The sequence below is a fragment of the Sorex fumeus genome, unplaced genomic scaffold, assembly GCF_029834395.1.
Source record: "Sorex fumeus unplaced genomic scaffold, SorFum_2.1 ptg000063l, whole genome shotgun sequence".
In the NCBI taxonomy this organism is placed as follows: domain Eukaryota; kingdom Metazoa; phylum Chordata; class Mammalia; order Eulipotyphla; family Soricidae; genus Sorex; species Sorex fumeus.
This window is the reverse complement of record NW_026606120.1, coordinates 60,645,712-60,669,835: the sequence shown is the minus strand read 5'-3', so window position 1 is coordinate 60,669,835 and position 24,124 is coordinate 60,645,712. Positions and strand designations below refer to the sequence as shown.

Genomic DNA, 24,124 nt, shown 5'->3' with positions numbered 1-24,124 from the left:
AAATCGACGATCAACGGGAGGGCCTCTAACTTTACCTTTACCTTTACCTTTATTGTTATTGTGGTTGTTTTTTGTTTGTTTGTTTTGCTTTTTGGGTCATACCCAGCGTTGTATAGGGATTACTCCTGGCTCTGCACTCAAGAATTACTCCTGGCGGTGCTCAGGGGGCCATATGGGATGCTGGGAATTGAACCCAGGTTGGCTGCGTGCAAGGCAAACGCCCTACCTGCTATGCTCCAGCTCCTGTTGTTGTTTTTGTTGGATTTCTTTAGATCACACCCAGTGCTCAGGGCCCAGTACAGCAGCTCTGCGCTCAGAAGTCACTCCTAGCAGGAACCATATGCAGTAGGACAGAGCATGAAAACCCTTAATTCCTGGAGTATCTCCCTTGATCTTATTTGTTTTTTTATTTTGTTTGATTGGTTTGGGGTTCATACTTAATGATGCCTAAGGCTTACTCTTGGCTCTGTGCTGATCACTTCTGGTGGGTCTGGGGGACCATATGGGATGCTGGGGCTCAAACTGCTTCGGCCACATGCAAGGCAAGCACCCAACCCAGTGTACTATTTCTCCGGTCCCTTCAGCATTTTTTATATTGTTTTGTTTAAGCAGTAGCTATTGAAAAGTGCCGTAGCCTCTGATGATGTCATAGTTCTTTATAACTAGTTTTTTACAGAAGGAAGCAACTCTTCCATGTGTTTTTCGTGTTTGTTAGGTGTGCTAATTTGTGTATCAGGGAAATAGCTGAAAAGGCTGAATCAAATGTATGGTGTTTGGAGGCCCTGGGTTTGAGCCCCTACTCCACATAGACACCTCAGCACCATTTGGGGCCTCTGGTGGCCACTGAGCACTTTTTGGAGGTAAAAGAAAAATAAAAGAAAAAAGATTAACCAGGAATGATAAATGTACCAGGATCAGAAGAGCTATCTTTCTGTAGAGAGTAAGAAACTATTATTCATTTTTGTTTGGGACATCCAGTCCTTTGAACTCAGCTGCAATTATTTCTATTTTATAATGTAGCTAGAGAAGTAATTAGCACTGACAAAGAGATAATTATGTCTCACAGTGTGAAATTTTTTTTTGTGGACTTATTAAATGTTTTTATGAACACTGTATGTTATGAATATGGTTCTTTTGTGCTTCTTGGAAGCAAGAATATTTTTTTTTTATTTTAGGGGGCGGCACACCTGTCAGTGCTCAGGGGCTTACCCTGATGCAGTGCTTGGGGGTCAACTCTGGTGGTGCTTAGGCAACCATGCAGTGCCAAAGATTGAACCCAGGCCGTGTACAAGCAAAGCTGCATGAGCTTCAGCCCTTTCAACTATCTCCTCATCCCAAGAATCTTGTAGTTGATTTCCCATTCCCTGACTCCTTGCTCTAGTAGATGCCTGAATGAGATAATGTTATGGGGCATTGACAAGAACAAAGAAGAATATTAGTAGAAGACAGATGAAGGAAACAGAACCACACCCATAAAAGCATGGAACCAAGCACTTAGAGATTGTACCACACACACACACACACACACACACACACACACACACACACAGCCCCACTAAACCCTTGAGTATGTAAAACCTGGTTCTTAAGAGCTAATAGAACTAGGTTATTAAACCAGGCTGCCTTTGTAAACGCCCAAAGGACAATTTGATCCCTGTGGTATTAAGCATGAATGGTAAGAGAAGGAAGCAAATTGTATTAGCAATAGCAGGAAGTATTTTTGGCAGAGAGTCAAAGTAATTAATTGGTGACCTGGTTCTCATATTTTAGAATATCTAATTAATGGTGTTAATTATCTCATCTATGAAATGGGAATAATATAATTCTAATGATCTCATCCCTGTTTCATTACCCTCAATGTTGTGAATAAGTGAGAGTAACATAATTTTTGTTTTGTTTTGTTTCTGGATCAAGCTCAGGGTATTGCTCCTGACTTAATGCTCAGGGGACCATGTGGTGGTGGAATCAGTTCCCAGCCTCCAGCACGCAAGGCATGCCTGCCCGCCTATATTGAGCTTTCTCTCTACCACTGCATTTTTTTTTAAAAAATTAAAGTATCATGAATTACTATATTTTCATTTTATTTCATTTTGTTTTTTGTTTGGGGGCCATACGTAGCAGCTCCCAGCCAAGGCTTACTCATGACTCTGAACACAGGGATCATGCCTGACCAGACTCTTATATGGGGCTGGAGATCAAACCTAATTAGTTATGTGCAAGACAAGCCCCTTACCATGTATTACTGCTCTGGATCCTTAATATTTTGTTTGTTTTTTTGTTTGGGGACCACAATTGGTCATGCTCAGTGCTTACTCCTAGCTCTGTAATCAGGAATCACCCTGGTGATGCTCAGGAAACCATGTAGGGTGCCAGGATGAAACTTCAGTTGGCCAAATGCAAGGCAGACACCTTAACTACTGTACTATCTCTCTGGCCCATGGCCCCTTAACATTTATGTTTTAAGCATACAGTGTTACTACCACACCCATAACCACAGTACCAGTAAGTAAGTAAGTAAGTAAAGGCCCTCCCGTTGATCGTCGATTTGCTCGAGCGGGCCCAGTAACGTCTCCATTGGAGACTTTGTTGTTACTGTGTCTGGCATATCGAATACGTCACGGGGAGCTTGCCAGGCTCTGCCGTGCGGGCGAGATACTCTCGGTAGCTTGCCGGGCTCTCCGAGAGGGGCGGAGGAATCGAACTCGGGTTGGCCATGTTGGCCGCGTGTAAGGCGAACGCCGCCCTACCCGCTGTGCTATCGCTCCGGCCTCCCTCTCAAATGTCCTAGTCTCTTCTCATTTGCCCTCCCTTCTCTCTCAGACCCTTGTCGCTAATACCCCACCCCCTGCCACTGCCCCTTCACCAACTCAGTTCTGTTGGCAGAATATCTGGATTTGTTTTCAGTAGCCATTGTCTATTTCCTTGCTTTGTTTCTTTGTACTCCACGTGTGCATGAGATCACCCGATATTTGTGCTTCTCCTTCTATACACTTTCCTTGACATGCCTGACATGAAACCCTCTTGTTCCATCCAAGTTTTTGTTGTTGTTTTTAATGGTGTATGTGGGGGAAAGGTCGTGGTCACACCCAGTGAGGCTCAGGGGTTGCTCCTGGATCTGCATTCAGGAATTTTTCCTGGCAGTGCTCAGGGGACCATATGTAATACCTGGGATTGAACCTGGATCAACTGTGTATAGGATAAGTGCTCTCCCCACTGTACTTATCGCTTTGGCCCCTTTCCATCCAAGTTGTAATGAAATTCAGGATTTCATCTTTTCTTACAGAGGAGTAAAGTTCCACTGTCCCTATATATATATATCACTATTTTTATTCTTTACACCACCACATTTTTCCATTTTGGAGGTCCATTTTGGATCTCTTAAGCAATGCTCAGAGGACCTGGAAGCCACTCCCCTTGATACTGGGCTGATGGTTCAAAATTTAGACCTGGCAATTTCATGCTGTGTGGATCCCAGCAATACTAGGTAGGGGTCACCAGGGCCACACCAGTTGGGGGGTGGGATGTGAGGAGACAGTGACCACAGGATCCCTGATGGAGGCTGGGGTAGGCATGCTATGCTGGGTTTCCAACCTGGGGCCTTGAGCATCAAGGCCTGATTCCTGTGTTTTGCAGTGTCTTCTGTTCCCTGCACTCCAACAGTTTCTTTTTAAAAATAGGGGCTGGAGCAATAGTACAGTGGGTAGGGTGATTGCCTTGTCTGTGGCCAACCCAGGTTCGATCCTTGGCACTCCATATGGTCCCCCAAGCCTCCAGGAGTGGTTTCTGAGCAAGGAATAAGCCATGAAAACTACCCCCCCCCAAAAAAAAGGGTGGGGCCTCTCAAGCTGTGCTCAGGAATTCAGAGGCCCCACTAATGATTCTCAGCCAACCAGGCTATCAGTTCAGTGCAAGGGCCTAATAATGCAGAGTTGCTCTGCCCTTGGATGCTGGGGATACTCTGATCACCCTGGTAGTGCAGGAGGGTCCCCAGAGCTGCACCTGGTGATTCTTAGGGAACCAAGTGGTGCTGTTAGAGGGGAAACTATTTGGGTCACATCTAGGAGTGCTCAGGGGTCACTCCTGGTGGTGCTGGGGAACCAGAGCAGCACTGGGGATTGAACTGGGGTTGGTTATGTGCAAATGCTTTATCCCCTCTAGTACCTCTCCAGTCTTCCCCTTTAATTTTTAAAAAATTTATAATTAGCATACATATTATGAAACTCCAGGGTTAATTTTAAAAGAAAGGTTTGGACTTGAGACATGGCTTATTCTTTGGGGGGTGGGGGAGGGTGTCTGCGTGATGCCAGGGATCCTCAGAATCACATCCTCGCTCATCTCAGACTTACAACTTTACCATCTAGATTTTTCACATCAGTAAGTCATAGTAGATAAGAGTGATGAGAAGAAATGCAATTATTATGGGACTTTTTAGTGGTTCATTTTGTAACTGTAAATTTTTACAGCGGATACATGTGGCTTAAGCATTCTCATGTCTCAGAATGTTTTCTGTGTTTTTCTTCAGTGCAGTCACACTTGGAACCGACATGCTGGAATTGGATTGCCATATCACAAAAGATGAACAAGTTGTTGTGTCACATGATGAGAATCTAAAGAGATCAACTGGGGTCAATGTGAATATCTCTGATCTCAAGTACTGTGTAAGTACAATGCATGAAAAATACTTAATACTAAGTAGCCTCTAAGGTTTTTTGGGGGAGGTGCGGGCGGGATGGGTGACCGTTGGATGGGTGACTATTGACCTAGCAATTCTCAGGGGTTATCCTGGTTCTCCACTCAAGGTTACTCCTGTCAGTACTACCAAGTCTCCTTCATGGAAAGCACACATACTAACCCATTGAGGTACCTCTTTGGTTCCTCTAAAGTTTTGTAAAAATAGTGTCCAGAGAGATAGTTCACTGGGCAGGGCACTCGATTTGCTTGCAGCCAACTTGGGTTTGATCCCTGGTTCCCTGAGCTTTGCTCAGAGTGATCCCTGAGCACAGAGCCAGGAAAAAGCCCTGAGCACAGCCGGGTGTGGCCCCAAAAGAAAAAGAGAAAGAGAATACATGAGGAAACACATGTGTTGCCATAATGTTAAAATGTTCAAAATATCTTATGCATAAAGATATCACAGTTCTCTGTGTAAAAAATATCCTATGCATAAAGATATCACAGTTGTCTGTGTAAAAAAAACATGGAGCATAAACGATATACCCTGGGACTTATTTTTGTTTTTTTGTGTGTTTTGAGCCACACTTGGTTGTACTTAGGAGTTATTCCTAGCTCTGTACTTGAGGATCACTCCTGGCAACCTCAGGTGACCATTAGCAGGTGTTGGGGATCGAACCTGGGTCTGCCGCATGCAGAGCAAAAGCCCTTCCCACTGTGCTGTCACTCTGGACCCTAAACAGTATATGCTATTAACTTTAAACATTTTAAGGTGAAAATAACACCTAGTGTTGCATGAAGTGATCGATCAGTTGGTTGGAGACACGGAGATAAAACACACGAGAGGAATGTAAAGAGCACAGAGGGCCAAGGCTCATCTGGCTTGAGGCAAAGAGCGACTGCCAGAGGCCTCCTTTTATTCTATTTTTTATCAGTTACATCCTAATGACTTAATCACTGAGAAAGACTCAAACGACTCAAAAGACAAATCACAGAGACAGACTATAACAAGAGTACAAACAATTATAGGATGCGCATTCGTCAGAGGAACATCAAGGAATACTTTGCCTTGTCAGAGCTATGTTGTCAAAGCTATGTTCCAATGATTTACAATGTCAGGGGAAGATATGAAGCTGGACATGTAGGCTCTACAGATTTTTTCCCCTACATTCTTGTGGTTGGTTGCACATAGGGCAAAGAGAAGGCTTATACTGATACTTAAAGGTCAATCCAGATTAAGGATGTGTAAGAGAGGGGGAAACTGCTGCCTTGTACTGCCAAGATAATGTATGACTAGGAGGGTGTATGAGAGCATGCTGTACTTCTCTAGATCATCGGACTCACACATTTTTATCTTGCCCATTTAATGTGAAAGTGGCGTCTCGGTTCTGCTTCCTGCTTGCAGGGCAGTGTCCAGAGGCTTGTCCTAATGTCTTGGCTTAGCACCAACACCTAGGCATGTGAATTATTATTTTTTTCCCTCCATCATTAGTATTTACTACAATGAGCATGTAAAACTACTAAAACGTTTGTTTTGGGGATACATCAGGCAGTTACTCCCATCCAAGGCCTCACACATGCAAGATAAGTGCAAACTGTTGGAACTATATTCCCATCCAAGATTAAGTGTTGATTATCATTTATTTGATGTTCAATATAAATATTAATGTACATAATCATTAGTGAGTTTAAGGATTTTCCTATATGATTATTACTCAGTTTTTTCTTTAAATTTTCTTTTCTTTTTGTGTGGGATGGGCAAATCTCCCCTGTGGTGTTCAGAGGGTCCCTCAGGTGACTCCCTTCCTCTCTCCTGCCTCACTTTCTTCTCTCTTCCCCTCCTCTTCCCTCCGAATCCATTTTTTTCTGGGGGGGGTCACACCCGACGATGCACAGTGTTACTCCAGGCTTATGCACTCAGGAATTACTCCTGGTGGTGCTCGGGGGACCATATGGGATGCTGGGGATCTAACCTGGGTTGACCACATGCAAGGCAAACTCCCTACCCGCTGTGCTTTCACCCCAGCCCCCTCTTTTTGTTTTTCTTTTGTGGTTCTGGGGATCAAACCCAGTAATACACATAAGCCACCCAAGTGTCTTCACTGCCAAGCTACATCTCAGGTCTAAAATCTTTCTTGTGAAAGTTAGTAATTGTGTAGTTAGTTTGCTGTTGGAGATATTCTGCTAAAGGGGTCCTATGTAAACATATATAGTATTCTCTTACTTTTGAAGAAGCAAATACTATTTGTTAACACACTGAATATATAAGACACTGAAAACGGGGGCCAGAGAGATAGTACAGCAGGTAGGATACTTGCCTTGCACACAGTAAACCCAACTGAAGAGCCAGGAGTAAGCCCTGAGCACAGCTGGGTATGGCCCCCGAGGCAAAGACAGACAATAAAAACAAAAGGGTAGTAAATCTGGCACTGGAGCAGTAGTACAGCAGGCAGGGAGCTTGCCTTGCATGCAACTCACCCAGTTTCAGTCCCCTGCACCCCATATAGTCCCCCAAGCACCACCAGGAGTGATCCCCGAGCACAGAGCCAGGAGTAAGCCCTGGGTGTGTCTCCCCTCCACATTCCTCCAGGAAGAATAGACACTGAACATGTTTTAGATTCTGTGATTTGATTTATTTTTAATTCTATCTTTTAAAGGAACTTCCGTCTTACCTTGGAAAACTGGATGTCACATTTCAAAGAGGTAATATTTCCGGGAGCTTGATTTTATAGTCTCTGGGTCTTGCCCATTGATGGGATTACACAGCGCCAGCAGGGCAGTTGGTGGGTATAACGCCTAGCTACTGGAAGATGGGGGAGCTGGGTGGAGAAGGTGCAGTCTGATTTGAGCAGGCTTGGCGATCTCAGCCCCGGTTCCCGCATACCTGGATTCCTCTCCCGGTTCCTTCATGCATGAGGCTCATCTGAGAATGTGGAGAGTGGTCTTAAGCATGGCTATGGCTGGGATCCCGGAGATCTTCCGCTGCTGGGGCTCTGCTCGGGGCGGGGAAGGAAACTCAACCCACCCCCCTCCAAGGGCAAGGGGCCCTGGTGAGGACAGCCAGGCGCGTAAAATTTTAAACTTGATACAAATCATAAAACTCAGATATTATTGGGGATACTTTGCACTTCTAAAGCATAGTAAAGCTTCATAGTCTAAAATATTACAATATTTAGAGTAACCATCTATTCAAATAAAAAGAATAAATGAAAAATTGAAAGTATTCCTTTCAGATCCTTACTAATTCTATATTTTTATATCATCTCACTGTTCCACATTTTGAATTATTAAAGAGAATAATATTAAAGTCATTTTACTTAGGGGAAAAAAGTTTTCATTTTCTGTTTTATATTACCTTGGTAAGTTCATAGAAATTTTTTTTTCTTTTTGGGTCACACGTGGTGATGCTCAGGGGTTACTTCTGGCTTTGTACTCAGGAATCACTCCTGGCAGTACTCAGGGGACCATATGGGATGCTGGGAATCAAACCTGGGTCGGCCACGTGTGAGGCAAATGCCCTACCCACTGTGCTATCACTCCAGCCCCCAACTTCATCGAATTTTTAAGGTGAAGAGAACTTTGAGGCCATTAAGGCTATCGTACCATCTTGTTACTGATAAGGAAACTGAAGACTAACCATGTAAATAAGTTTGATCAAGGTCATATAACAAATCAGTGGGAGAGCCAGGACTTGAAACTGTGTGTCCTTCCCAGGCCAGTGGTCAGCTGCTCTACACGGCCTCTTCATCTGAGGAATCTCCTCAACTGTCCTACTGATAGCAGTGCTTTATGTTCTCAAGTTTTGTACAGTTATAAAGAATAATTAACCTTTGGGGCTGGAGAGAGTACAGTGGGCAGGGCACTTGCCTTGCATGTTGTTGACCCAGTGTTCATCCCCAACACCGTAAATGATCCATTGAGCCCCGCCAGGAGTGATCCATGAGCCTCACTAGGAGAAAATTTGAGCACCACTGGGTGTTGCCCAAATACCAAAACAAAAAGAAGAAGAACGTCACACAATTCAACTCATTCTATAGATAACTTGACGCTATCCCTCAGATGTGAAGTTTATTGCATTTGAAACAGACATAGTGCTGTAAAAACTGACTGGGGGGCTGGAGAGACAGCACAGCGGGTAGGGCATTTGCCTTGCACTTGGCCGACCCAGGTTCGATTCCCAGCATCCCATATGGTCCACTGAGCACCTCCAGGAGTAACTCCTGAGTGCAGAGCCAGGAGCCAGGAGTAACCCCTGTGCATTGCCAGGTGTGACCCAAAAAGAAAAAAAAAAACTGACTGAGGGCAGAGCAATAGAGCAGTGGGAAAGGCTTTTGCCTTGCACACAACTGACCAGAGTTCGATCCCTGGCACAACGTCTGGTTCCTCCAAGTACTGCCAGGAGTAATCCCTGAGTGCAGAGCCAGGAGTAAGCCCTGAACACCACAGGCTGTAGCCTGAAAATCAAAACAAAATCAAAAAAGAAAAACTTGACTCATTGAGTTGTTTGTTTAGTTTTGTTCTTAATCCTTTGCTCAGAACCCTTTGTTATTTTAAATACTGGAGAGATTCTCAGCTCTCAGAGGAATACAGACTTAGGGTCTCTTGCTTCCTTTGTGGTACTGACCAGGGGAAGTTATTATTTTCTTTGTTTATTTTGGGGCCTCTCAGGTGGAACTCAGTGTCTCAGGCCACTCCCAGCGGTTGCCCAGCCAAGCCTTGGTTCAGTGGTTCAGTTCTCAGGCCCCGTGGTGCTGGGAGCACCAGGACTATGTCAGTGGTGCTCAGGGACCCCGAGAGCCACCCCCAGGGATGCTTGCGGGGAGGCTTTGTGGTAGTGCAGATTGAATTATATGACTGGCATATGCCCAAACCCCTGTATTAATTCCCAGGCCAGTAATTGTTTCCTTTTATCTATATATCCAGGAAGAGTGGGTAGGGCCGTTTCTGGTGGTGCTCAGAGCTTACAGCCTGGCTCTTTGCTCAGGAGTCACTCCTGACAGTGCTTATGTGGGGTTCGCTGCATGCAGGGCAAGCACCTTTACCCCTTTACTATCTCTCCAACCCCAGTAATTATTTTTAATTTTATTATTGTTATAATTTTTTTTTGGTGTTCTGGGCCACGCCTGGATGTACTCAGGGGTTACTCCTGGCTCTGTGCTCAGGAATCATGCCTGACAGTGCTCAGGGGACCGTATGTGGTGCTGGGGTAGCAAGGCAAACATCCTGGGTAGCAAGGCAAACATCCTGCCTGCTGAACTCTTGTTATCCCCCTAATTATTTTCTTTCAAAAGATGCTTTGAGGGGCCTGAGTGATAGTACAGTGGATAGGGCGTCTGCCTTGTATTATCACTCAGACCCTCAGAAAATATATTTTTCCTCTGCCCTCCTAGGGAATTCCCAGCTGGGGCTATGTAGACAAAAAGAAAAGTATAGCATTTTATTAGTTTTTGTTTTGTTTTGGTTTTGGGTTTTTTTTGCTTTTTTTTTTTGGGTCACACCTGGCGATGCACAGGGGTTACTCCTGGCTCTGCACTCAGGAGTTACTCCTGGCGGTGCTCAGGGGACCATATGGGATGCTGGGAATCAAACCCGGGTCGGCCGCGTGCAAGGCAAACACCCTGCCCGCTGTGCTGTCTCTCCAGCCCCCATTTTATTAGTTTTTATATGTTTGTATTTACAGTTTTGGGGCAACATCTGGTGATACTCAGAGCATACTGTTAGTCGGGCTCAGGGAACCATATATGGTGCTGGGGATCAAATCTGGCTAGATCAGCTAGCTGCGTGCAAGGCAGGCACCTGACATGCTATGCTATCTCTCTGGCCCCTACCGTGTTTATCTAATGTGAGAAACTGAGGAACGAGTATCCCAAAGGGGTGATTAGAACTTGGCTTACCTAGTCACAATCACAAATCACAAATCATCCTGTTATTCGTCGATTGCCTCGAGCAGGCCCCAGTAACGTCTCCTTCATCCTAGCCCTGAGATTATATTCAAGGCTCTTTAGGAGAATGAGACCCATCATTGTTACTGGTATTTGGCATATTGGGTACGCCAGGGGGAGTTTGCCAGACTCTGCCCTGTGGGCAGGCTACATTCGGTAACCTGCCAGTTTGTCCAAAGTAGGAATGAGATAATAAGATGTTACCTAGTAACAATGAAAAAAAAATTTTTCCGAAGTGACAAGCAAAAGAAAAGGATTTTGTTTCTAGGGTGGCAAATAAGGCAAATAATGCATGAAAATTAGTAGTTTGTTGTCTAGAGTACTCTGGTGCTGGCTTGGAGCTAAGGGTGTGCAGTTGTTGAGAATCAGTTTCTGTACAAACATCAGTCTTGTTTTCAGTCACATGGGAGGACAGAGAGCTTTTGTTATAATGCCTCTTCTCTGTTGCTTTCAGTTAAAATAATCCTTATGCCAAAATGTCATCTTAGGATAGCAAACTCTGTCAACTTTGAAGGAGTTGATTTGATTAAATTAAAATGTTATAGGGCTTTTCAATAGAGTATTATATATATTTGGGATATATAATAAAAATAATATATATAATAAAATATATATAATATATATAATTATATATATTATATATATAATAAAAATTGTTGGGCTACACGTGGTGGTTTTCAGGGACGACTCCTAGCTTTGTGCTTGTGGGGGACCGTATGTGGTGCTGGTGATCATTTTGGATGCAAGCACCTTCACCATATATCTCTCCAACCCAATGGAATATTTAAAAAATATATTCAAATGATAATTATGATTCTTGGGGGGCTTTTTTTATGCTCTAATTTTTGGTATAGCAGGTAGGGCGCTTACCTTCAAAGTGGCAGCCCCAGGTTTTTTTGTTTTGTTTTTTGCTTTTTGGGGTTGCACTCAGTGATGCTTAGGGATTACTCCTGGCTCTACATTCAGAAATTACTCCTGGTGGTGCTTGGGATGCCAGGGATAAAATCCAGGTCGGCTATGAGCAAGGCAAACTCCCCACCCACTGTACTATTGCTCCAGCCCCTGTTCTATTTTTTGGTAATTCCATTTTCCCTTTTGTTATAACAAGTAATATGGAGTAAATTTGTATGTGGCGATCAAGGAGGCAGGCTTGGGGGGGTTGTAAGAGGGAGTGGTTGGAGACTACTGGGAACATTGATAGAGGGAAGGTCACATAAGTGGTGCCATTGGTGTTGAAACTTTGAATCCTTGAATGCCTGAAATAAATGTTATGAACAACTCTGTAAATCAGTGTTATAATAAAAAATAATTATGGGATTAGACCAGTGGCTTATGTCAGTGTCACTGTGGTCATGATGTCACACTAGTTTTTTGATATATTACTCTTGGAGAATCTGAGTAAAGAGTGCACTCCATTATTTCCAACAACTACATGTGAATTAAGACCTGCCTAAAAATAAGCAGCTTAATGAAAATGATTCAAATCATAGTTATAAGTACAGTTAACTTGAAATTTGATTTTGTTCAGTTAAGACAATTAGGGCTGGAGAGGTAGTACAGCCAGTAGGCAGGGCATTTGCCTCACATCTGGTTTGGAGGCCAACCCATATTTGATCTCCAGCACCCCATCTTCCTCCTGGCCCCCACCCCGCCCCAACCCAGCCAGGAGTGATCCCTGAGCACTTTTGGGGAGGACCGAAAACCAAAACCAAGAGAAACAACGCCAAATCAAAAACAATAAGGGTAAGGATCCAGAGAACTGCCCCAATAGACTGGAGTACATGCTTCGCATATAGAGGTTCAGGGCTGATCCCTAGTTCCCTAGGGTTCCCTGAAGCACCATCAGGAGCAACATGAGAGCACTGAGCTGGGAATAGTTCCTGAGCACTGCAGGGTGTGCGCTACAAAGATCAGGTTAAAATCTTTAGTGAGTGAGGAATATAGCTCAGTGGTAGAGTGCTTGCCTTACATGTATGGCTCTGGATTCATTATCTGATATTGTACATGCACAAAAAGCTAAAATTTTTTGTTCTACTCAAATTTATGCTTAGGGAAAAAATAGTAGAGAACATGCTTACAGGTTATATGTAAGTTGTTGGGTTTTCTATCATTTTTCTCTATACTTTTAATTTCTTTGTAAATATCCTATTATGAATATATGTATATATTATAGACATTTAAAGTTTTTAACCTCCTAAATATACACTGAAAAATTTTGCTTTCTCAGAGTGCCAATGTGAAGGAAAAGATAACCGAATTCCCTTACTGAAGGATGTTTTTGAGGCCTTTCCGACCACTCCTATTAACATCGATATCAAAGTCAACAACCGAATGCTGATCAAGAAGGTACGTAGGGCATTGCCTCCTGAGCTGCATCCCATTTCAAAGACTAAGATTAATAACGTCCTCAAAAATGTGATACTCTAGGGGTCAATGTTTTTTAATTGTGTACCATGGGAACATGATCGCTTTAGGTAGGAAAGGCTATTCTCAGAGTAAGTTGTGTCTCTCTCATAGATATAAATGAGCATACACAAGCCTGTTGTTTCAGCATTTACCTAAGTTCTAGCTTAGCTTCCTTCTTCCCCTTGTAGCTAGTTTATGTCAAATTAATCAATTTTATCCTCAGATAAATCATATGTTAAATTAGAAATTGTGTCATTTTTGTACACGTGGCTGAATTTCTATGTCCTGCTCTTTCTGCAAGTACTGTTCAAGCAGTGTTTACTAAGTGGATTTACAAAAGACAGAAGCATACAGTTTTCAATTTTCACATGTAGGTCTCAGAATTGGTGAAGCAGTACAAAAGAGAACACATAACAGTGTGGGGTAATGCCAGTTATAAAATTGTAGAAAAGTGCTACAAGGAGGTAAGTGTCAAAAATGGTATAGTATGATTTACGTGTATTTTTGTTTTTCTGTAAAATATGTTATCATGGTAATAATCTTATAATTTGGGGGACACATCCAGTAGTGTGCTATAGCCCTTGCATACTAGGCATCAAACTGAGACCAGATCTTGCGTGCGAAGCATATGCTCCAGCCCTTTGAGCTACGGTAATTATTTTATTCTATTTAATACATTTTTGTTTTAATTTGGGACCATATCTGGCAATTCTTAGGGGCTGCTTCTGCCTCTGTGCTGGGTTTGCTCCTGGTGATATATGGGCCTCCTGCATGCAAACTATTTGCTCATCCTCTTCAGTCACCTCTCCATCCCTACTAATTCAGGGATTGGATTATATCTGGTGGTGCTTAGGGGTTACTTTTCGCTCTGTGCTCAGGGGTGACTCCTCACATTGCTGGGAATCAAACCAGATTGTCCATATGCAAGGCAAGTGCCTTAATAACCCATGCACTATCTCTCTGATCCCTAAATAGTTTTGTGTTTTATGGGGGGTTTTGTTGTTGTTTTTTTAAGGACCTGGCAGGTGGACCCCAACAAACAAAAAGAATTTGGGATGTGCTCAGCAGTTGAGCACTACTTTGTGTGTCTGAGGCTCTAGGTTCAATCCTGACAGTGGGAAAAAAAAGAAAGAGAAAGCAGGAGTGCGGGGTGGGGGTGTTTGGGGGGAGTTGTAAAGGAGCTGGAGCGATAGTACTGCTGGTAGGGTATTTGCCTTGCACGTGGCCGACCTGGGTTTGATTCCCAGCATCCCATATGGCCCCCCAAGCACTGCCAGGAGTAATTCCTGAGTGCAGAGCCAGGAGTAACCCCTGTGCATCTCTAGGTATGACCCCAAAAAGCAAATAACTAAAAACTCTTTAACTCCCAGGGAATAGAAACTTTGGGAAATGGGAGGATGGAATGTCAGGCTACAGCCATTAGTGCTCAGAGCACCTTCTGACAGTGCTCTGAGACCACTTGGTGCTGAGGACTACATCTGGGCCACTGGTATGCAAAGTGTGTACTCAACCCTTTGAGCTTTCTCCCTTGCCTTAGAAGCTAAAAATTAAATAGAATACACAGTGGTGATGGGAAAACTTGTGGTAATAATTTTTTACTCATTCATACTTCATAAACAAGTGCTTCTTAAACTTAGTTTAGCTCTTAATAATGTTAAAAGTCACCTGAGGGGCTGGAGCGATAGCACAGCGGGTAGGGCATTTGCCTTGCATGCGGCCGACCTGGGTTCGATCCCCGGCATCCCATATGGTCCCCCAAGCACCGCCAGGAGTAATTCTTGAGTGCAGAGCCAGGAATAACCCCTGAGCATCGCTGGATGTGACCCAAAAAGCAAAAAAATAAATAAATAAAAGTCACCTGAGGGGCTAGAGAGATAGTACAGCAGGTAAGGCACTTGCCTTGCATACAGCTACCCTGGCTTCAATCCCCGGCATCACATATGATTCTCAGAGCCAGTTAGGAGTGATCACTGAGCACTACTCTGTGTGGCCCAAAAACCAAAAACAACCTCCAAAAACATTGCCTAAGTGCCCTGCCTCCTGTCAGCATCCTAGCTTCATTCTCCAAAGGTACCAATTAGGAAGTGGACACTGGTAAAGCATGCAGTGTTCAAACATTGTATATCTAAAACCCTGTCATGACTAACTTTGTACTTTCAAGATGACTAAATTAAAAATAAAGTACCAATTATTGTTTTTTATTCTTTGGTTCCAAAGGTTGATGACCAGCTGCTGTCCCCATTTTCTTCCTTAATTCTGTTTGTCTTAGCATGAATTTGCAGTAATCAATGTTTTTCATGAACATACAGTGCTGCAGTTGAAACACGAACATTTAAATAGGCCAAAAATGACAAAGCAGCCTGTGAATTCAAAGCAAAAGAAATCCTCAAACTTTTTTCAAAGTCAACAAGTTCAGAGCTGAGTACTTTAGAGCTATCATTTAAAATAAATTGCTGTTTTGAAAAAGCATTATTTTTGGCTCACTCTTCAAGCTGCATTCTCCCTTGATCACGTATCTTGCTGGCTTGTCTTTGTTTCTTTGCTGCCTGTGTTCTCTTTTGAACACATTTCCCCCTTCTCTCTCCTCTCACATCCTTCTGTTTCAGTGTAAAATACTACCTGCTTCACTGAAAGGAAAAAAAAAACTAAAAAAACTAAACTATATGTTACTTTGGTATAGAAAACTTCATTTTCGCCGCACTTTTTTTTTTCTTTTTGGGTCACACCTGGTGATGCATAGGGCTTACTCCTGGCTCATGCACTCAGAAATTACTCCTGGCGGTGCTCGGAGGACCATATAGGTTGCTGGAAATCGAACCCAGGTCGGCTGCGTGCAAGGCAAACGCCCTACCCACTGTGCTACATTCCAGCCCCTTCGCCACACTTTTTAAGACAAATATAGGAAGGCAAGTGTACCCATTTTGCGTGCATGCAAGACCCACTGTACTATCTCTCCCTCTCATCTATATTTTTAATAACATTTGTTTGTTTGGAGGGCACACTCAGGTGCTTAATGATTATGCTGGGATAATATACTTAGGGATCACTCCCAATAGTATTCACGGTTCAGTGTGGTGCTGAAGCTCAAACAAGGTGTTTGGTGTGTAAAGCTTGTGCACTGGCTCTTTGAGCTGTCTCTGCTGAGATATATGTCATTTATACATATATGACTTTTTTTTTTAACTGTAAGTAGGGGCCCAGAGAGATAGTGCACCGGATAAGGCACTTGCCTTGCATACAGCCAACCTGGATTCAATCCCTACCATCCTCTATGGTCCCCCCCCAAGCCTACCAGAACCAGGAGTTACCCTTAAGTACTAACGGGTGTGACCTAAAAAGCAAAAACAAAAATAAAAAACTGGGAGTAAGGTCTGAATATTTCACATTTTCTTCTATTTTTTTTATCAGTTTTTTTTTAATTTGGTATTCCCAGTGATAAGCACTATCTAGTTCTTAGATTAGTATAAAATTGAAGTAGTGTTGTAAAGACAGAGTATGGTGGAAACTTTAGTATCACCAGGTAATACCTAGCTCCAAGATAAATCCTGACCCATTGTCCATAACTAGCACTCTCCTCTCCTCTCCTCTCCTCCCTTCTCCTCTCCTCCCCTCCTCGCGCCTCTTCTCCCCTCTACTCTCCTCTCCCTCCCTCACTCTTCCTTCCCTCTCCTTCCTTGTCTCTCTTCACTCTTTGCTTCTTCTAAGCTTGGTGGGCTTGGTACTTGGGGTCATTCCAGGTGTTGCTCAAGGGACCACGTTCATTGCTGGGCCTCCTGCATATAAATTTTGAACTAAGGACTATCATCTCTAAGAGTGGAAATGAACAATGATGATTCAGAGAGTAGTACTTCAGTACTGTCAATGGGATTGTGAAATGACCTTTATTTCTCTGTGTCCTTTAGAATTCAGATATTCCTATACTCTTCAGCCTGCAGCGTGTTCTGCTTATTCTTGGTCTGTTCTTCACTGGCCTGTTGCCATTTGTGCCCATTCGAGAACAGTTTTTTGAAATCCCAATGCCTTCTATCATGTTGAAGTAAGTGGTGACCTTGTTTTCATCAGTTCTCAAATATAGGGGGATTAAATAAAGGCTCATTAATCTCCGTATGTGTGGTATAGATTGCTGTAGTAATCTCCATGTTCAGTTAACTGGTCTGTAGAATAAAGCATGCACTTAACTTTTATTTGTTCTTTTTTGGGAGATGGGAGGATCACCTGATTGTGCTTAGGGGCTACTCTCATACATTGCTTGGAGGTTGCTACTACAGCTGCCTAAGGGACTATGAGGTGGGTGATCAAACCTGGGTGATCAAACAAATTGATCAAATGCAAGCTTGAGTTCTAGCTGTGGAGAGCTCTCTCTAGCTTCCATAAGTGCTCCAGGTACCTGAGTACCCACAAGACAGGTAAAAAGGATGGGCTTCATTGTTGAAGCTTAGTGATTATTTTATTCCAATACCAAGTATTGGAATGCTTGGTATTGGAATAAAATACTCCACCTTCCATATGTTTTTTTCTATTTCATTCAGAGCTATACTTAGCTGAAATTCCATTAAACTCCAAATTTACCTCTACTATAATCACTGTCGCTGTCCTCTGGTTGTTCATCGATTTGCTTGAGCGGGCCCAGTAACGTCTCCATTGTAGACTTTGTTGTTACTGTGTTTGGCATATCGAATACATCACAGGTAGCTTGCCAGGCTCTGCCGTGCAGGCGAGATACTCTCGGTAGCTTGCCCGGCTCTCAGAGAGGGGCAGAGGAATCGAGCTCGGATCAAGCCATGTTGGCTGCGTGCAAGGCAAACGCCCTACCGCTGTGCTATCGCTCCAGCCCATATACTATAATATTTAGGGAAAAAAATCACAACCACTACCCCAGTTTACCCCCCCTCCCCACCAAAAAAGTCTCTATTGGTATGACCCAAAAACCAAAACAAAGCAAAACAAAAAACCTTTGGAGATCAAAGAAAAGGGGGATAGTGCTGGTTTATATATCTCTTTACAAAATTTCTCTAGATCAAGAACCTTGTACAAGGCCTTGCTTTTCCCACACTAAGTTACTATAGCACTGTAGCACTATCCTCCCATTGTTCATTGATTTGCTCGAGTGGGCCCGGTAACGTCTCCACCATGAGACTTGTTGTTACTGTGTTTGGCATATTGAATACATCATGGGTAGCTTGCCAGACTTGCCGTGCAGGCGAGATACTCTTGGTAGCTTGCCTGGCTCTCCAAGAGGGGCGGAGGAATCGAACCCGGCTCGGCCGGCCGGCTGCGCGCAAGGCAAACACCCTACCGCTGTGCTATCGCTCCAGCCCAAGTTACTATAAAGATAAAAAAATGTATAAAACATTTAGGGTAGGTTCAGGAGCAATAGAACAATGAATAGGACTTTTGCTGTGCAGTGGCCAACCCAGGTTTGATCCCTGGCATCCCATATGGTCCCCCAAGCCCCACCAGGAGGAATTTCTGAGTGTAGAACCGGAGTATAGTGTAGAGCCCTAAGCATAGTGTCACCCAGAAACCAAAAAAAGAGAAAGAGAAAAAAACAAGAACAACAAAATACTCCTTAATATTTTTTTTTCATTGTAACACCATGATTTACAAAATTTTTTGTAATACAGTTGTTTCAGGGCTGGAGCGATAGCACAGCGGTAGGGCATTTGCCTTGCACGCAGCCAACATGGCCGAACCCGAGTTCGATTCCTCCGCCCCTCTCGGAGAGCCCGGCAAGCTACCGAGAGTATCTCGCCCGCACGGCAGAGCCTGGCAAGCTCCCCGTGACATATTCGATATGCCAGACACAGTAACAACAAAGTCTCCAATGGAGACGTTACTGGGCCCGCTCGAACAAATCAATGATCAACGGGAGGGCTTTTACCTTTTACCTTTACAGTTGTTTCATTCATTCAGTGTTCCAGCACCAACTCCACCACCAGTGTGACCTTCCCTCCATCACTTTCCCTAGTTTTCCACCCCCACCCCCCACCCCAAACCTGCCCCCTTAGCAAATTTGCTCAAAAAATAGATAATAGGGGCAGGAGCGATAGTACAGCAGATAGAGCAATTGACTTGTGCATGGCTGACTCAGGTTTGATCCCCAGCATTCCATATGGTCCCCAAGCACTGCCAGGAGTAATTCCCGAGTGCATAAACCCCTGAGCATTATTGGGTGTGACCAAAAAAAAAACACATAATAAATTTTTTTTTAATGAATAAAAGTCAATTTATGATGATTGCTATATGTCACGGTGTTGTTACTAATGTCATTGAGGATTTTCAGGGCTGACTGGTTAGTACTAAGTTGAACTTTCTGTGTAACTGTTTTTGCTCACTGAGCTTGGTGATCTTTTACGCAGCTTTCCTATTAGAATTTGCTGTGGCCCTACTGTGATGACAGTACTCTAAAATTTGAAGGTGTGGATCTGGAACCGTTTGGCTTGGTGACTTGCTAGGGGTTCAGTTGTGGAGCTGGGCTGTTTCTCTGTCAGAGGGTGTCAGGTGTGGCTGGGGCTGCTGTACCTTCAGGCAGGAAGGGGAATCTGCCGTCCCCCATTCTGAGAAGGTCCCAGAAAAACATTTTTCTTTACGAGATTGGTCAAGGATCATGGACAGGCATGATATAGACAGGAGGTAACTATGTACATCAAAATCTTATGAGTCAACACTAGTGTAAACTTGTAACCCAAACTATATAATAATTAAATTTGAAAAATGAATTTGCTAAGGAGGTGGGGAATGACCTGAGACAAATGGCATAAAAGAAAAAAAGAATGTGTGTGGGGGGGGGTTTGGTGGGGAGGGGTTGTGGGGGTTTTTGGTGGTTTTTTTTTGTTTTTTGTCTCATTGTTATCTCAGAAGCCTTTTAATTTGTTTGTAGTTAAGTTTGATTTTGTATTCAAATCTACTGAATGAAAAATTCTGCTAGATAAAATAATAGAAGAAAACTTCACCAAAGAAGAGGAGAGACAAACCTGGTCTCTCAGGGTTCTAGAAAAATAACTTGTTTGTTAACTTTTGAATAGTATTGATAAAAATCAGGGGAAGCAGAGAACCCAACTGGGTCTTATTTTGCTGTGTTTCGTGGGACTTAGGGGTGTATCTCAATTCATTTTCGTCTTTTCACAAATATTTTTTGAGCATGTACTCCATACAAGACACTTTTTTGCTTTTGATCTTATTTAATGCTATCATATTCCATTGTTTCTAATTTGTGATTTGAATTTTGTTTGCTTCAGGCTGAAAGAACCACATACCATATCCAGAATTCAAAAGTTTCTCATCTGGCTTTCTGATATGTAAGAATTTAAAATTTTATAACATAGAAATTATTTTTTAGCTTTATTTGTTAACTACTACACATGTAATTTTGTACAAGCTTCCTATTTGCAGTATAAAAGAAGGGTATGTTGATCTATCATAGAGGAATGTATATGAATTATTAGGGTTTATTTGGTTTTTTGTTTTTTTGGGGGGGCTCACACAGTGATGCACAGGGGTTACTCCTGGCTCTGACCTCAGGAATTATCCCTGGCAGTGCTCAGGGGATCATATGGGATGCTGGGAATCGAACCCGGGTTGGCCGCATGCAAGGCAAACGCCCTACCTGCAGTGCTTATCGTGCCAGCCCCCAAGTGTTGTTGTTTTTTTTTTAATTAAAATTATTTTTGTTTTTTTTTTATTTGGGGCCACACCTGGTGATGCTCAGAGCTTACTCCTGGCTCTGCACTTAGGAATTACTTCTGGTGGTGCTCAGAGGACCAAGGATCAAACCTGGGCTCGCCATGTGCAAGGCAAGCGCCCTACCCTCTGTACAATCTCTTCGGTCATGTGTATGAATCCTTTAGAACTTACTCAAGGACTGGAGATGCGGCTCAGTGGTAGAACATTTGCCTCACACGTATGATGCCCTGGGTTCAATCACTGGCACGGCAAAAATAAAATAAAATTCCATAATGATGAGTCATTTAGAGTTAGATTATCTTAAATACTCACAAAACCTTGGGTGGGGGACCAAAGAGACAGCTCATGTGGTAGAAGACATGCCTTGCATGTGTGAGGTCCTGGGTTTGATTTCCAAGCCCCACATATCTCTTCCCCCAGCACCACAGCCTCCTCCACCCCTACTCCCTTGCACTTCCAGGTGTATCCCTAGTAGTCCTTTTCCCCAGCATCACCAGGAGTGACCCCCCCTACTCCGCAAAGGAAAAAAATGAAAGCACCTTTAGAACCAGGGAGATACCTCAAAGGCTGGAGCTCATGATGTGTCTGTGGAGCCCCAAGTTTGATTCCTGTCACTGCATGGTACCCTGAGAATCATTCTAGGAGTAGCCCCTGAGCACAACCTTGTGTTACCTAAAAATTGAAAGGGGGGAAAAAAAGGAACAAAACTCTTGATCTCCTGGGGATCTGGTGGCAACAGGAAGAGAAAGAAGGTTTCGGATACCAGCAGCAAGGAGTGAAAATAAATCCCGAAGTGAAACAAAGGCATTCACAGAAGCAGCTCTTAATACTTGAAGCCGTTGCTTAGGGATTAAATTCAGCCAAGAATATAAACTTCTTGGGCCTGAAGAGATAGTACAGTGGGTAAAGGCACTTGCCTTGCACATGACCAACCGAGGTTGAATCTCTGACAATCCCTTATGGCCCCTTGAATACCATCAGGAGTGACCCCAGAGCACAGAGCCAGGAGTAAGCCTTAACTAAGCATTGCCAGGTGTGGCCCGCAGAGAACAAAACAAAAAATAATAATTTACACTGCAAAATGACTAAATTAGAACTAAGAATTACTTTCAGTTCTTCTTTAGTAGGTCCAAGAAGTACCTAAATCTGTTTCTGCTTTCCTTTTTAGCTTACTGATGAGAAAAGCTTTATTTAACCACCTCACTGCCCGGGGGATTCAAGTAAGTTCCTGGAATGCAGCATTTTGAAAAGACATAGTTCACAGTTCAGTACAACTTGAAAAGGCCAGAATTAATAAATGACTTGGTGTGGATCCAAGTCCAATGGTGTTGCCTCACAGTTAATAAGAGAGCATCGGCATTTCTGTTGCTGGGGTCCACTTGGTATAGGTGTGAGAAGAGGAGCTTAAATCAACTGTGAATATTTAAGGAAAGTGGAACTTTAAAAAATAAGAGTGCAGTAAGTTCTTAAAGACTTAAAGAGCTATTTCTAACTGCTGAGATTGTATGGGTAAATACTGTTATAAGAATACTTTTCTGTATTAACATTTCTTATGCTTCTCATTTTCAGGTGTATGTTTGGGTTTTAAATGAAGAACAGGAATACAAAAGAGCCTTTGATTTGGGAGCAACTGGAGTCATGACAGATTATCCAACAAAGCTTAAGGATTTTTTACATAAATTTTCCATGTAGGAAAGGATATCACTCTCTAACGTTCAGGGAAGATATGAAAAGACCTAAGAAAAAATATTTTTACTTTCATTTCCCAAAGCCATCATTTTCCAGAATGGTAAAAGGTTAATCAATTAAGTTTTTATTACCTCATTTTTAAACCTGTATGAGAATGTAGAAAATGTATATTGTGTATTTATTTTAAATAATATTGCATAGGTTACATTGTAAATAGTTTAGAAGATACTGAGATGCAAGTAGAAAATTATTGATCAAGATTTTTGTATATAATGCAGTAATCTCCTATTCTAGGTAATTCTGAAATCAAAGATTATTGGACAAATTTACATTTACCTTCACCAAATAAAATAATTTCATTAGTGAAACAGTTACTGAAGACCATTATAACTTCTGAATTGTCTTGCTATTTCTGTGTGCATCTTAGTTAAAGAAGGAAAATAAAGTGAAAGGAAAGGTTAGGAATCAGCGATATTGTTATCTGGCAAGTTGTACATTGTTACTAGAAAGTAAACTCAGATAACTGAAAGTTTATTCCTTGATCAGAACTAAAATCTGTAGACTGAATTAGATTTCTGATTGCTATTAATGTGGACATTCTATTTGGAATCCTGTTCGGGCATGTAACAATGCTACACTTTCAAAAAAAATCCAACTAAAATTATTATTGTAAACTTAGATCCAAAAAGCCATATTTTTTATGTTTCCTATAAAGAAATATAAAATTTTCATTTCAGACAAGATCTGTTTATTTGGGCCAACAGCTAGATTTTAAGGAATATCTTATATGCTAAAATTATAGGAAACTGATGAAAATATCTATCAGTGTTTCTAATGCTTATTGTATAAACTGCCTGCCCTTTTTATTTTTAAAGAGTCTCTTCTTTGGGGGCTGAGAGATAATACAGTAAATAGGATACTTGCCCTGCATGTGGCCAACCTGGGTTTGATCTCCAGCATCCCATAATGGTCCCCTGAGCCCTGCCAGTAGTGATCCCTGAGCACAGAGCCAGGAATAAGCTCTCAGCATTACTGGATGAGGCCCAATAAACAAAAGAAAAAACAGTTAATTCTTCTGAGTATTAAGTATTAAGTATTAATTTTTCTAAGTAAAATAAAATTTCCCAAATATTAATTAGCACTTTCTTAGCTTTTCTGGTGTGACTTCATGTAAATCTCTTTCAAAGTTTTTGCCTAATTTTCATGATCTCTTTGGAGGTATAATCTGAAATAATAAGTGTCTTCTAGTTAGATTATCTCTCTCAATTTGACTTTGCCAGCTGACAACTGTGAAGAATAATCCTACTTTCCCACCTGCCCTTTAATAACAAAAATGACATTTGTGGGTGGTTTTTTTTTTTTAATTTAAACCTAAATAAAGTTTTCCAAGAACAAAATAAGAATCCTTATTGTTGTTTTTATAGTTGTAATTCCAAATGTGCTTTAAAATTTATTTTCAATGAATGTGACTTATGTTCCATCCTTCCCTTCCTCACTGTTGCTGTGACATTAGGGTCACATACACACCTGACTGTGGTGCTTGCCAGGTCTGTTTGTGAATTGAGCTGCCTGCTGTAGTGCTCCCTAGGAACAGCGGTGGTGCTCACACATGTGCAGGCCCAAGATTGCACTTCTTGGCCCTGGTACTAGAACTTCTTAGTTGTGGTGCACAACAGGGGCTGCGCCCTTTTGTGGTGCTGACCCACACCAGGAACCCACACCAGGAGTGGCCAGTT

General features: G+C 42.5%; 1 protein-coding gene across 1 annotated transcript in view; it reads left to right on the top strand.

Moving 5' to 3' along the window:
• Positions 1–23,810, top strand: part of GDPD1 (glycerophosphodiester phosphodiesterase domain containing 1) — a 35,013-nt gene extending 11,203 nt beyond the window's left edge. The window contains exons 3-10 of the mRNA XM_056126997.1: positions 4,523–4,658; positions 7,326–7,371; positions 12,838–12,956; positions 13,391–13,480; positions 16,919–17,052; positions 20,255–20,314; positions 21,868–21,919; positions 22,269–23,810. Coding sequence (XP_055982972.1) covers positions 4,523–4,658; positions 7,326–7,371; positions 12,838–12,956; positions 13,391–13,480; positions 16,919–17,052; positions 20,255–20,314; positions 21,868–21,919; positions 22,269–22,391 — 760 coding nt within the window. The 3' untranslated portion in view covers positions 22,392–23,810. The remainder of the gene's footprint in view (positions 1–4,522; positions 4,659–7,325; positions 7,372–12,837; positions 12,957–13,390; positions 13,481–16,918; positions 17,053–20,254; positions 20,315–21,867; positions 21,920–22,268) is intronic.
• Positions 23,811–24,124: the final 314 nt, after the last annotated feature.